Source organism: Amia ocellicauda, chromosome 20 (assembly GCF_036373705.1).
Source record: "Amia ocellicauda isolate fAmiCal2 chromosome 20, fAmiCal2.hap1, whole genome shotgun sequence".
NCBI lineage: Eukaryota > Metazoa > Chordata > Actinopteri > Amiiformes > Amiidae > Amia > Amia ocellicauda.
The window spans coordinates 1,888,565-1,903,765 of NC_089869.1; the positions used below are offsets into that span (position 1 = coordinate 1,888,565).

General features: G+C 44.0%; 1 protein-coding gene across 2 annotated transcripts in view; it reads right to left on the minus strand.

Annotated features, from left to right (window-relative positions):
• Positions 1–15,201, minus strand: part of abcc2 (ATP binding cassette subfamily C member 2) — a 125,007-nt gene that overhangs the window by 71,032 nt on the left and 38,774 nt on the right. For both annotated transcript variants that reach the window (XM_066693957.1, XM_066693955.1), the window contains 4 exons: positions 14,909–15,046; positions 14,079–14,225; positions 2,186–2,270; positions 1,569–1,635 (listed from right to left, as the gene is read on the minus strand). In XM_066693957.1, the coding sequence (XP_066550054.1) occupies positions 1,569–1,635; positions 2,186–2,270; positions 14,079–14,225; positions 14,909–15,046 (437 nt within the window). The remainder of the gene's footprint in view (positions 1–1,568; positions 1,636–2,185; positions 2,271–14,078; positions 14,226–14,908; positions 15,047–15,201) is intronic.

Sequence of the window (15,201 nt, forward strand, 5' to 3'; positions counted from 1 at the left end):
CCAAGCTGCATGGTGATGGTCTTGTAGCCCATTCCAGCCTTGTGTAGGTCTACAATCTTGTCCCTGACATCCTTGGACAGCTCTTTGGTCTTTGGCCATGGTGGAGAGATTGGAATCTGATTGATTGATTGCTTCTGTGGACAGGTGTTTTTTATACAGGTAACGAGCTGAGATTAGGAGCACTCCCTTTAAGAGAATGCTCCTAATCTTAGCTCGTTACCTGTATAAAAGACACCTGGGAGCCAGAAATCTTGCTGATTGATAGGGGATCAAATACTTATTTCCTTCATTAACATGCAGATCAATTTATAACTTTTTTGAAATGCGTTTTTCTGAATTTTTGTGTTGTTATTCTGTCTCTCACTGTTAAAATACACCTACCATTAAAATTATAGACTGATCATTTCTTTTTCAGTGGGCAAACGTACAAAATCAGCAGGGGATCAAATACTTTTTTCCCTCACTGTATATCTTATTATACCGGAAAATCTATCAATGTCAACCACAATTTAGTTTATTTCTTGGGTATGAGGGGAACCAGATATCATCGAACAGGTGCTATTTTATGTTAAACAAATGCCTATTTTTCTAGCCATTTCATGTGTAGTTCATGCACAGATAATGCTGATACAGTGGGTGACAGTGGGTGATTAAGTATTCCTTTTTAGTTAATGTTCTTACATTAACTAAAAGTTTAAGTAAAACTTATTTAAGCAAATACATTGTGTTTATTCATTACTCAAATCTGTTCACATTACATGAGCAACAATAACCTTGGGTCATGCACACTAAAAATAGTAAATCCCAAAACAATTGTTTAATAAAACTGAATATCGTGGGAAAAAATAAAAAATGAAAATGGGGGTGCGCTTCTATTAAAGCATGCTCTTCTATTAGGATGAATATGGGTATATGTTTTTGGAAAACTTGATATATACATGTTAAGAAATATTTAAAGATTTTCACACTCTTCATTGGCAGCAATGTTATTCAGTGATTTCTATATATTTATATAGAGTTAATTTAACTGTACTTATTTGTCAAAGAATTAGAGTGTGATATACATTGATTCAGCCTGGAGAAACTGTACAGATTTCAGCTTAATGAACTGAGTTAAGACTGAGGCTGTGTAGACTTGTGAGTGCTACTCCATTAATGTATATAGGCTATTAAAAAATGACAATGCCAATTTCAATTGCAAATATAAAGCCACACTAATCTCGAATCCTCTTTAACCCTGCAATTTGATTAAGATGCTATCACAGAATCAGCCTTAATAAATTCTACAGCAAAACAATTCAGAAGCAAGTACAAGTCTAAAACATGTCACAGATCAAACAGTACCCTCTAGTGTAGTTTTTGGAAAGTGGCACTTCTGCACTTATACAATCCTTTCAAACTTTGTACTTCGTAATAAAAAAGTACTTGCATGATAATACATTGTAAGGTAACATTATTACTATACTAATTATGATATTACGATACTAATGCAAGACAATAGCTTAACATATTATACTAAGCAAATAGATTTAATGCAACAACAATTTGCAGAGGTTTTGGGAACTTACTTCTTTAGAATGGGCTCTGCATTTCTCTCCCAAGTGAAAGTGCCATCACACACACTGATGGCTGTATCTGATGATGAAAAGGAGAAATTGACCATCTCTTCCACAGCAAAGTCAAGAGGAACAAATTACTGTTAGGGGGCTTTGCCGAAATTGCTCAACTGGTTATCAAACATATTCCAATCACTAAACCTATTTCAGACTCCCATATTGAAGGCAATCTTAACGTGGAAGTCTATCAGTTTTGAACTAATCAGCCTTTACAGAAAAGTACCACAGCTGTCACAAAAGGCAGGACATATCTGGGAGCTTGGTCTTGTTTTTTTTTTAATTTTATTAACACAGAGCTTTAGCAAAGGTTGATGCTTATGCCACAGGTAGGGGAAATACGGTGTATTACATGGGACAATTGTACATATAATTTATCTTTTGCAGAACATTTGGATTAAAGTAACTAAATTCCAAACTACGATTAATAAAGTTAAGATACAGTTCCTGATGGAAACCGAAATAATGGTTAAAACCAGAAGCCACTTGTTCAATTGAATAAGAAGAAATTGTATAAATGTGCTAAACTATGGACCAATCACTGAAAAAAAAGCAAGTTTGTGTAAACTCACTGAAGCTGGTGTCATGGCGGATTACTGTGGAGTCCAGGTCATTGCCTCCCAGGAACCTTTCCAGACGCTTCAGTGAGACTGCACTCTGCAATAATCATAGGAACAGACACATCCTATTATATTAAATGAATTCCTATTAGTTTAGGTTACAACTTGCAATAACTCAACCCCATCTTCTGCACAGCTATTGGAGGGGGTTGGGTTGCTTCCCATCAGTCTCATTCTTGTGATTTGCACCAGGTATTTAGACACTGCTGTAGCGCTGATGCATGCAGCAATGAGTGCTCTCACCACAGCTGTGCCTCACCTTATTTAACCTCCTTGCTGTTGCTTCCAGAGGGTTCCCACACCACCTCTACCAGTGTTATACCTTGGAGCCCCAGTAGAAGAGTCTTTATTTCCTGTGTCTTTCTTGTGTTTATTTTGACTTTATTTTGTTAGTTTGTATTGCCTGAACTCCTCTCTTTGATTTTGTAGGCTCCTCCGTGAGGAGGATATCGTTCTTTTATTTACTAATTTATATACCTAATATAAAAAACTACCAAAATACACTTATACACTACAATATAATACAAGACAATATGCGATCACAATATGTTTAGCTTTAAGGCATACTTTCAAAAAACAAGGACCAAGTCTACAGCAATGGTTTACAATTTTAGAAAAGCAAACCTTGAAGGTATGAGGCGGCACTTAGAAGAGTTAGACTCGGGCACACTGGATACAGATTCAGTCGAAAAATGGATTACATTTCAAGAATATACTACTAGAAGCCCAGGGGAAATCTGTACCAAAACTTAGCAAACTGAGGACCACAAACATTGGCCAAAATAGTCTAATAGAAATATGCAAAAAGAGAAAGAAAATGTTGTATAGTGCATACAAAAGGAATAGAGATTAAACAAAATACAAATAATATATAGAACTGCAAAGATGTGTTAAGAGAGGGATCAGGAAAGTAAAGTGAGAAATATAGCTCTTGGAGCTCAAACTAATGCAAAGAGCTCTTTTCAATAGCAAGAGGTCAATAAAGGAGGACGTGAAAACGAACAAGATGTGGCAAATGTTCTAAATGAGTATTTTACAGAGGTGTTTACAAAAGGAAAAACAGATAACATGTCACAGGTTAACAATCAGTCTAGTCAAACCCTGAGAGAGATCAGGATAAATGAGGGGGAGGTAGTAAAGGGACAAGCAGAAGTAAAAACAAACTAATCTCCTGGGCCAGATGGTATATTTCCAACAGTACTTAAAGACTACTTAATAAACTATTTATAGGTCGTTAACAAAAATATTCCAAATGTCACTTAGAACAGGAGATGTGACAACTGACTGGAAAACTGCAAATATCATACTTATCCACAAGAAAGGGCCAGGAAATTATAGACCAGGGGTGGCCAACCCTGTTCCTGGAGAGCCGCAATCCTGCAGATTTTCCAGGTCTCTCTAAATTACCAATCAATGGATATTGAACACAGGGACATTTTGCCTAATTAAGACCCATAATTGGTTCAATTAAGCAGTTATCTGGATAAAACAAAAACCTGCAGACCCTGTGACTCTCCAGGACCAGGGTTAGCCACCCCTGTTATAGACCAATCAGTCTCACCTGTATCACTTGTAAGATTTTGGGAAAAAATATTTGCAGATACAAAAATAGGTAGCTCAGCAGATACAATTTCGGCAGCACAGACTATCTTTCAAGTCGGAAGCACTGCCTAAGGAGGAGGGGTTTCTGCACACTGCTGTAGGAACGTGATTGAAATGTTACTCTATCAAAGCTGCAACAGGCCCCTGCGCTCGTCACTCAGAACAGGTCCCTTCTCACATCCTGTTCCATAAAACGTGACGTCAGCGCAGGTTCGTCCTCTTTTGCCACTTCACCTGAACCGAGAATGTAAGCTCTCTGTGTCTTGTCCGTGCATTAGACTTTATTATTTTTGTTTTACAATAATTATTATTGCTATTCGGTTGGCTGGCTACATGGCTGTGCTGTCACCACCATTTATTTTCTGTGTCTATTTGTACTTGTACTTGTACTTGTACTATTTGTACTACAAATAGCACACTTTAAAAATAATAGTCGTGCTTATATAATGCCATATACAGTGGGGGAAAAAAGTATTTGATCCCTTGTTGATTTTGTACGTTTGCCCACTGACAAAGAAATGATCAGTCTATAATTTTAATGGTAGGTGTATTTTAACAGTGAGACAGAATAACAACAAAAAAATCCAGAAAAACACATTTCAAAAAAGTTATAGATTGATTTGCATGTTAATGAGGGAAATAAGTATTTGACCCCTTCGACTTAGTACTTGGTGGCAAAACCCTTGTTGGCAATCACAGAGGTCAGACGTTTCTTGTAGTTGGCCACCAGGTTTGCACACATCTCAGGAGGGATTTTGTCCCACTCCTCTTTTCAGATCCTCTCCAAGTCATTAAGGTTTCGAGGCTGACGTTTGCAACTCGAACCTTCAGCTCCCTCCACAGATTTTCTATGGGATTAAGGATTAAGGGGATCAAATACTTTTTTCCCTCACTGTATATTCTGACTGCTTGCTGTGTTGGTTTTTTGTCCACAGGGCTTTTTCCTCCACAGCAGGAGCGATAGCAGCGGCAGTAAAATCCAAGGCTCGGCTGACCTTAAGAGATCTCGCCCGTGTGAGGTGCTCCTTCGCTGGCTTGCGCCTGCACTACATCTGCAGCTGCAGCTGTAGGAGATCTCGCTCTCTCCGTTCGCTGAGAATGAGCAATGCTAGCCCTCCCAGTCCATGTGTGCAGGGCTCGGTTTTAGATCCTGCTACGGCTGGTGGTCTACTACCCTCAGCCCCCTCGGACTATGGACTCCGCGTCACCCGGTGTCCCCAGAAACACGGTGTGGTTAAGCCTACGGGCCTACACGGCGCTTGTATCCAGCACAGTGTTCAGTCCGGCAACAGCAAGGTTGTGTGTGGTTGGTGTCGCAGTGCCCCCGTGTATATATACGTTGCCGAGTGGAGACACACTTACAGCGGTGGGCCTGCTAGGCCCTCCACTTGTTGCAGAGGCATTCCAGTTGTTTTGTGCCCCCAGTGCAAACACTGATCAGCGCCTCTGCTGCACGTTTCCCTGTGCACGCGCATGTGCACTTGGCGTTCGGCGATGAGTTCCTCTCACCACTGCCACTGTGCCGCTTTCGGCCAGCGCACCTTGCCTGACTGGAGTGGGGAAATCTTTGAGCACAGGACAGGACAGGGAGTTCTGGGCGGTCATTGATAGCGCTTTTCCACCGACAAGGAGCCGGTGCTGGAGCCGGAGCCGGTGCTCGGCCTGGGAACCAGTTGATCTTTTTGCGAACCGGTCCGCTTTTCCACCAGTTTTGGAACCGAACGCTGACGTCACTGGTGTGGGCGTTCCCAAGCACGGAGTAGAAGTGAGAAACACTCTGCAATAATAATCAGCACCTTGGCGACTGCGTCTTTAAACCCTATTTAACCATCACAATCAAACTCATTTTAAAAAGCAAAACAAAAAACAGGAGATCACATGTAGACAAACAGAGACAAAAATACAACTATACGAATATGCTAAGATAACTCAGCCTTTTATTTGTATTTATTTGTATTGATGCATTAAGGGATTTACACCGATTCGCTATTTCAGACACTTTTACTGTATTGAATAAAATACAAGAGTTAACATGCATTCGTCACAGCGCACACAGTTCATTATGAATATACTTTGTATGAGTGGATACATTTTCATTCATTTTGTGGTGTATTTTTACTTTTATTCTTGTTTAAAAAACAACGACTATAGGCTAGCCTATTGATTATGGATGCGGCTGTTTTGGGGGTATTTGCGGAACAGTCGTGGGCAGATCAATAACCTGTCGGACGATCTCAGTTGATGGGAAATTGTGCTTATTGATGAAGTCTGGGATGATGGTCACAAATCACTGTTGCATTGTCCCTGTTGCCAGACACACAGCAATGCTCTTATGTTTTGAAAGTCGCCCTGGATAAGAGCGTCTGCTAACAAATACATAATAATAATAATAATAATAATAATAATAATAATAATAATAATAATAATAATAATAACAATAATAATAATAATCCATTGCCAGCACTGCTGGCGTGTGAGCACAAAGCACATGACTGTTACAGATCTTACTGTGTATTTGATCTTCTCTTACTGTAGAATACATATGTTTTGTGTAATTCGCCCTGTGCTAAGAAAATGAATTTATTCATAAATTATTAATCATGCGCAAACCAACCCGGGACACATGACTCGTAGGGGAGTTGGATTCAGCGTAACACCGGACCAGATAATGACCATTTCATTAACAAACAACATTTCTGTCCAATCTATATCGTTGCATTAACTCAGTCTCATCATCATAATATCGCTGTAACACGTCTTTCCTGCCACGGAAGCTGCGCTCAGTCTTCTCTCATTGCTGCAATTTGACAACTGCTAACTAGTTATTGACCTGGTGAGACCATATTGTTACTGTAGTGTCTCTCTCCTCGACAGACCGCTGTTTGCTGCTGATTTCACTCATTTTTAATCAAAACTCTCCTCACTGCTCGTGTCTCTGCTGGCATTTTAAACTCACTTTTTGTGGAGATGACTTTACCCCACCCCCCCGGCTCCTGACGTCACTGGTTCTTAGGTTCCAGACCAGCAAGTTTTTGGTGCCGGCACGGAGCCAGTTCTTTTGCGGTGGGCCTCTGACCCTGCCCTGCCGCGCTCCAGGTTTGAAAGGGGTCAGCGGCAGGAGCTGAGGGCTACCTGGGACCATCTGGCAACAGCCCCCGCCCAAGCCAGGAGAGGGGAGGCTTATGCCAGGACCCAGGGCGCAGCAGAAGCGGGCTTGGTGGAGTTCCCACGTGTGAATTCCACCATAGCCGCGCTGGTGTCCTTACCTCCGCTATCCGTGGAGCCACGCGGCCTGACCTGCTCCTACAGGCAGTGTCGCGTCACGGAGACCCTGCTCTCAGAGATAGCGGCGGACCAGCTCGTCACTGTGATGTGCCAGGGGGCAAGGGCGACAGGGCGATCCTGGCAGCCATTGTGGCGGTGCGCCGCCAGCTTTGGCTGTCCCAGGCACGGCGGGTCCCTGAGGCGGACAGGACTCGCCTCATGGACGCCCCTATTTCACCGGGCTTCACTTTTGGCCCCTCTGTGGAGGTGATGCTCACATGCACCCTCCAGGAGAGGGAGCAGTCCCTGCAGCTGGCCCAGGTGTACCCCGTGGCACCTCAGGCACAGCAACGCAGGCTGTTTGCGGCAGCTCGCCCCCTGAGATGTTCCAGCAGCCTCTGGCCCACCCTTACACCCCCCAGCAACTCTCAAATTGGCAACACTGCACCCAAGGCTCCAAATTATATAGGTTGGCTACTCCCTGCAATTTCAGGCATGTTCCAGGGCGTGGTGTGGACGCGAGTGAGGGACCCGTTGCAGAGCGCAGCGCTTTGCATTGAAATCGCCGCTCTGCTGGAGAAGCGAGCAATCCGCGAAGTGCCCCTGCCGGGGCAGCATGAGGGATTCTATTCCCCATACTTCCTTGTGCCCAAGAAAGATGGTGGTTTCCACCCAATCTTGGATCTGAGGCGCCTGAACCAAGACCTCAAGGTGTTGCTCAACCTGTGCACCATGCCCGGTGACTGGTTCACCACAGTGGATCTGAAAGATGCCTACTTTCACATCCCAATTGTGCAGGCACACAGGAAGTTTCTCCACTTCACCTTCGAAGGCGAAGCTTCAAATTTGCTGCTCTCCCCTTCAGCCTGTCACTAGCTCCTCAAAAGTGCATGGACGTCATGTTAGCCCCCTTGCGGTGTCAGGGGGTCTGCGTCCTCAGCTATCTAGATGACTGGCTGGTTTGTTCTCACTCAAGGGAGCAGGTTCAGGAACACACTAACCTGATTTTAGGCCACCTCTCCGAATTGGGCCTTCAGGTCAATCGAGAGAAGAGCCGCCTGATGCCAACTCAGCAGGCACAGTTCCTCGGACTGCGCCTTGATTCAATTGCCATGCTCGCCACGCTAGCGCCAGAGAGTTGGCTCCATACGCATGTGTCTCTCCCTCTTTCGAGCTCATGTCAGGGTGTCCCTTTGCCAGAGGCTGCTGGGCCTCCTAGTTGCTGCATCACAGACCCTCCCCCTCGGCCTCCTCCAATTGAGGCCGCTGCAGTGGTGGTTCAGGTCTCTCAGGATGCATCCTCACCGTGATAGAGCACGCTGGGTCACAGTTACTCCGGTGTGCTGGAAGGCGCTCCGTTGGTGGTGGAGCCCTCACAATTTTACCCTCGGTGTGCCCCTGGGGCCAGTCTACCACTGAGCAGTTATGACGACAGATGCCTCCAAGCAGGGTTGGGGAGCAGTCTGCGATGGACGTGGAGTCCGAGGCAGGTGGATGGAGCCAGCACGGGCCCTCCATATCAACGTACTGTACTGTCTAGCGTGCTGTCTGCTTCTGTGGGCGCAGCCACGGTTTCGCTCCATCAGAGCAGTTGACCTACCAGGCCTGGCCAACACGGCGGCGGACCTCCTCTCTCGGTGATACAGCAACTGTGGAGTCGGTTCGGCAGGGCAGACATGGATCTCTTTGCCTCGGCACAGTCCACACACTGCCCACTATGTTCTCTGTCCAAGACCGCTCAGGAACCCTAGGGATCGACGCGCTAGCCCACACGTGGCCGCGCTGTCTCCTTTACGCGTTCCCACCGTTCCCCCTTCTCCCGGTGGTCCTGGAGAAGGTCAGGAGAGAATGAGCAACAGTTCTGCTGATAGCCCCTCGGTGGCCTCACAGATTCTGGTTCGCAGATCTGATTGCCCTCCTCCCAGTGAGGGAGGACGTGTTGTCCCAGGTGCAGGGCACACTTTGGCACCCCAATCCTGGCCTCCTCCAGCTCTGGGCCTGGCCCCTGAGTGGGAGCGACTGATTGCCTGGGGTCTGTTAGACGCGGTTGTAGCCACTATTCAGTTGACGAGAGCTCCCTCTACGAGGTCATAGTATTCCTACCGCTGGCGGACGTTTTGCACCTGGTGCCAAGACGCCGGTCAAGACCTAATTCATTTCCCCATCAGGGTCATATTGCAATTTCTACAGGAGCTGTTGGACCAGGGCAAGTCCCCGTCCACGCTCAAAGTGTATCTGGCAGACATCTCCGCATGCCATAACCGGATTGATGGTGAGCCCCCTGGGTCTCATTTCCTGGCTGTGCAGTTTTTAAAGGGAGCGTGATGGCTGCGGCCTCCTCGCACCCCTTCACTGCCCGCATGGCGTCTTGATGTAGTGCTGGACACACTTTCCCAAGCCCCATTTGAGCCACTAAACTCAGCTGAGCTGAAGCTCGTGTCACTTAAGACTGCATTTTTGCTGGCAATCACCTCTGCACCTCTGAGATACACGCCTTGTCCGTACACCCATCGTGTGTCTTTTTTGCGGGAGATGGCTCCAGGGTCACGCTACGGCCTAACCCTGCATTCCTCCCGAAAGTGCTGTCTCCATTCCATGTCAACAGGCCTATTGAGTTGATGGCTTTTCATCCTCCTCCCTTCGCTTCAGAGCAAGAGAGTCGGCTTCACCTGCTTTGCCCTGTGCGGGTGCTATTTGGAACGCACTAAGGACATTCGGCGGACTTATAGAGCGCGGACACAGGGCCAGGTGCTTTCAAAGCAGCGCCTCTCGCATTGGATTGTGGACACCATTATCGTGGCCTACGAGTCCACTGGGACCCCGGTGCCTGAACAACTGGTGGCCCACGCGACTCGAGGTGTTGCCACATCTTGGGCCCTTTTTCAAGGTGCCCCCTTGGCAGACATTTATGCGGCTGCAGCTTGGGCCTCGCCGCTTACATTTGTCCAGTTCTACAGGTTGGACGTGACAGGACTGGTCCCTTCCATTGGGAACCCAGTGTTGGCTGCAGTCGAACCCCAGTAGGGCTCTGGCTCCTCCCCTTTCCTCTCCCAGTCTGCCCCTGTTAAGTGCATCCTGAGGGAGCTAGTGAACCGTGTTTTTCCCTTCCACCGGACTATGCCTTCCAGTCGAGCACCCACGCAAGCTGCTCCTCGATTTACTGACAGCCCTATCGATGTGTTCCCAGGGTCTGTCATGTGGCCTACAGGCACGTTGCCTTATGAGGCTGCCCTGTATATAGTTCGTTCATTATACATTGTGTTGCGGTGGTGCATGCGTCTGGCCTGTATCCCGCTCTGTGTGTATATACATAGTTCATTTATTTAGAGCTGTAGTTGCCCTGCGCTAGCTGCGCTATTTGGCAGGTGTCAACTGCTCCTGCGTTCCATGTGTGGTGCATGAGCTGGCTCCTGCGCCCCGTGGTGTACATAGTTCGTTTGTACGAAATCTAATTGTCAGCACAATAGAGCTCTTCCACTCTGTACTACTCAGTTGAGTTGGATTGCTCCTGTGCTTCGCGCTGACAGCACGAAAGCTTGCTGTCACGCGATATGTACATATTGTATATTCTTGTTCAGCTCGGCTACTCTGTTGACTAGCCAGCTATGTATTCTGTTGTTTTTCATTGGGTCTGTGGCCCCGCTCCTATTGGATCAGGGGTCCACTGCCATGATATGCGCAGAGGCTGCAAAAGTTGCTTGATTGGCCGCACCAGATATTGTGCAAGTAGATTCGGCCTTGCTCGTAGCTGCACTAGTAGACAGTTCCCGACTACGGTCCTCGCTCCTGGGCGGCTCAGGTGCGGCCCTACGGGGCCCCTGAGGTTACTGTCTGGACTTACTGTCTAGCGGTACACCTCGGGGCAGGCTCCCTTATCAGCTCGCTGCCTCCACCCTTGCGACGGCTTGGTTATACAGTAACCCCTCCCCCTTGGGCAGTGCTTCCAACTTGAAAGATAACGATAGGTTGCGTTCGCAACCCCGGTTATCTGAAAAAGGAAGCACTGCCCAAGGGTTGCAAGGTCGCGCGGGAGTCCTAGCTCCCGGCAAAAGAGGAAGAAAATGAATAAGTCATGACTTTAAAATAATTGGCTGTAAACATGAAGTGCATGTGATTAGCTTGTAAATAAGCATGATTCTTTACAAGAAAATGTACCTTGGCATAACACTGATTATTGCAAGAAAAAATACATTTTAAAATTCATTATTGTAAAGTGTTACCTAAATGTCCACTATAATTACACTATGGGAGGAATAGAACTGGAAGAAGTAAACCATGAGAAAAACCTAGGAGTCTATGTGGACTCCTCACTTTCCCCATCCAAACAATGTGGGGAAGCAATTAAAAAGGCAAACAAAATTCTAGGGTATATTGTCAAAAGTGTAGAATTTAAAACAAGGGAAGTAATGTTAAGACTGTACAATGTACTAGTTAGACCTCATCTGGAATACTGTGTGCAGTTCTGGGCTCCACACTTCAAGAAAGGTATCGCTGCTCTGAAGGCAGTTCAGAGGAGAGCAATCAGACTTATTCCAGGTTTGAAGGGAATGTCCAACTCGGAAAGACTGAGGGAACTGAACCTTTTTAACCTGGAACAGAGGAGACTACGTGCTGACTTGATTCAAGTCTTCAAAATCATGAAAGGCATCGACCACATCAAACCAGAGGAGCTTTTCCAGATCAGCAGAGACACACGGACCCAGGGACACAAATGGAAATTGGGCTTCAAGGCATTCAAGATAGAAAACAGGAGACACTTCTACACACAGAGTTGTCACAATCTGGAACAAACTCCCCAGACAATTTGGGAACATTCAAAAATAGACTGGATAGGATCCTTGGATCACTTAGTTATTAATGGACACCAGATGAAATTAATTTGTAATTCAATTCAATTTAAATATGGAATTCATTTTTAGTAAATTAAGTTGATCATATATATAAATCATGTCTTCACACATTAATTCATGTTTTTCACAACCCCCTGGCGAGCAAGTAAGAGGGTATGAATTCATTATGATTCATGGTTATTAAGGGTATTTTTTTTCTCCAGTATGTTCATCATGAATTCATGTGTAATTCCTTTGCAACAAACGGTGTACAAATCGGGACTGGATGGATGGATTCATCACAATTTTGAATTTTAAAATGTATTTTTTCTTGCAATAATCAGTGTTATGCCAAGTTACATTTTCTTGTAAAGAAAGAATCATGCTTATTTACAAGCTAATCACATGCACTTCATGTGACAATTTGGGAACATTCAAAAATAGACTGGATAGGATCCTTGGATCACTTAGTTATTAATGGACACCAAACGAGCACGATGGGTCGAATGGCCTTCTCACGATTGTAAAGTTTCTAATGTTCTTATAATCTCATATCTTGACCTGTCCTGTTGTAGAGTTCTGAGGGGGAGATTGTAACAGAGCTCTTTATTTATCCCATTACAAATTGGCAAGATGACATACCAAGATAACTTACAGCCATATGGCAACTGTGGGTTGGTGATTTGTTTTCCAGGATGTGAAGGAAGAATTGATCAATATAGAGTTTTTCAGCCCTGGGGTCATATGAACCCCATGTTGTGATGACAAAACTGCTACTGGGAATTAGAAACCTGTCACTAGGAATTGGTAGCCAAGGTGTGTAGAATGGCATCTCTGGTCAGAAAAGTCACATAGCTGCAGAACCAAGTCACTAAAAGTGGGACTTGAGTGGAGTCATTTAGGAGTCAGTGACGTGCCGAGCTTGAGTCAAGTTGAGTCGAGTCACTGAATTTGTGTGGAGTCTCCTATCTCACTTTGAGTCACTTTGAGTCATTAGTTCCGACTGTTCAAGACATCTTGATTTAATCTGATTATTTTATTACAGGAAATCATCAATCTATATATATACAAATATCTGTGCTCAATTGTGTTTGATGTACAGTAATGAATGATACCAAAATGAAACAAATATTTTCGTACTTTTTCTCAAGTGACACTACCCTATAATTGTTTCAGACACCATATGAGAGGATTTAATTTCATATGCTGACAAAAAACTGAGGCCAAGAGAAAAATAAAATAATAAGATTGTAATGTACATGTAGATGTAATTAACATAATGCATGTTTAAATTTTTCTCTCAAACTTCTTCCTCATTATTAACTTTTTTATGTTCAAGACTGCCCGCATGTCTGTTACTGTGTGTATCAGTATGTGTGAGTCTGTTAATATTATTATTATTATTATTATTATTATTATTATTAATTATTTACTCCTTGGTAGAGACCCTTATCTGGGACGACTTACAGGATACAAGAGTAATACTGTAAGAGTAATAATGTCATCTGTGCTGTTTATGCGACAAGATGACTGCTTGTACAGAAGGGGAGTTTTTGTTTTGGATTTCATTTATTTTTATAATAGAGACTTGAGTCAGATGGAGACTTTGGTGTTTTGACTCAAGTCGAGTCACATATTTGGGGCATTGACTCTAGTCGAGCCTTTTTTGCAGGGAATCAAGTCGAATTGAGGCTTTTGGTATCAAGGACTCGAGTCGTGTCAAGTCATCAAAAAATGTCACATCTTACTCGATTCGAGTTACTGACTTGAGTCATTCCAACTCTGCATGGTTGTGATTCACCTCATCCTTTTTCTATTCCCATAGCCAGAAGTCTGCAGGGATGAGGCAGCATTGTTACCTGCCTGTAATATTTGTCCACTTTATCCTGCAGATTGCTGTCTGTAAGCATGGTAAACAATATGTGATTATGTTCTTTAGACATTAGACAACAACAGGTACAACACCACCTAATGACTATTTATGTTCCATAATACTGGTCATGTGATCATAATCCCAACTGTATAACCTGTGAATATCAAATCACCCAGCTGCAGAGTTATAGAGATATTCTTCTCTGAGGGCTTTTAAGACTGTAGAGCCACTGTGTATATATGTGTGAGTGTACGTGAATGTGTATGTGTGTGCATACCTGGACCATGGAGGAGATCAACATGGGCAGCATTGCCAGAGGGAAACGCAAGATGTTGAAGAGAGCGATGGAGGTGAAAGCCTTCTCTGCATCAAGGATATTTGTAGCACTGGCGGACACAAACACTGCAAAGGTGGCCAGAGATACCTGTAGAACATGGGAGATGCCACCAGTCAAACTCTCAGTAACTCAAGTTATCCAGCACCAGACACTCCCTTTACAAGGTTAGCTTTTTTGTACATAAAGCAGATGTATCTGATTCAAGTTATCCAAAACCCAAGTTTCTGATCAATCAATGAAAAGGCCTACAGCTATTCAGACAAGGATCAGAGCCTGTTCAGAGCCCATTCCGTGTGTTCATGTTGACAACAACATTTAAGATTCTGAATACCTGAACCAAAACCCCTTGATATCAACTGCTTGAAGACTAAAAATTCAGTTCCTTTAACCAGTCTGTTAGACAATATTTATTTAGCATGATAGATTTAGGATTTTGATTTAAGCAAAATATTGCAAAGCTACATATTTATTAAGTCCTGATTTAAGATTTAAGCTTAATATTTATTTGAAAGCTAAATCTTGTGAGAAGTTAATCTTCTCTAACTCTCTACAGAGCAGTCATTTCACTTTTATAGTGTAATAAATGAAAATTGTATACATTTGTGAAAATTTGACATTACAAATGTTCACTGTATATCCAAGGATTCTGAAAGTATTGTTTTTTTCTTATACTGTCCTCACAATAACTACCTGAAAAATCGAAACTGGAAGCTCTCTTGCTCCCTGTACCCCCTAGATTAGACGTCCATCATCAAACTACAGTAGCTCACCAGGGCTGGTGCGCAGGAGAAAACGAATGTAGAAACTGAACCCAGGTAGGCAAAGTTCCGCATCACTTTTAGCTCCTTGTTTCTTATCCCCTGGACCTGAGCTTCAAATGAGGGTTCCCAGGCATAAAGTTTAAGAATCTGAATCAGAGAAAGATCAGGAGAAAGCGTAGAAGGACAATTTAAAACTATGACATGCACAGAACTCTATAGAATTAAGTTCACAGTAATTATGTTACATATGTTGGTGTACAGTCTGCCAAAAAATAATCCCTTCTAATGTATTCAAACAAACA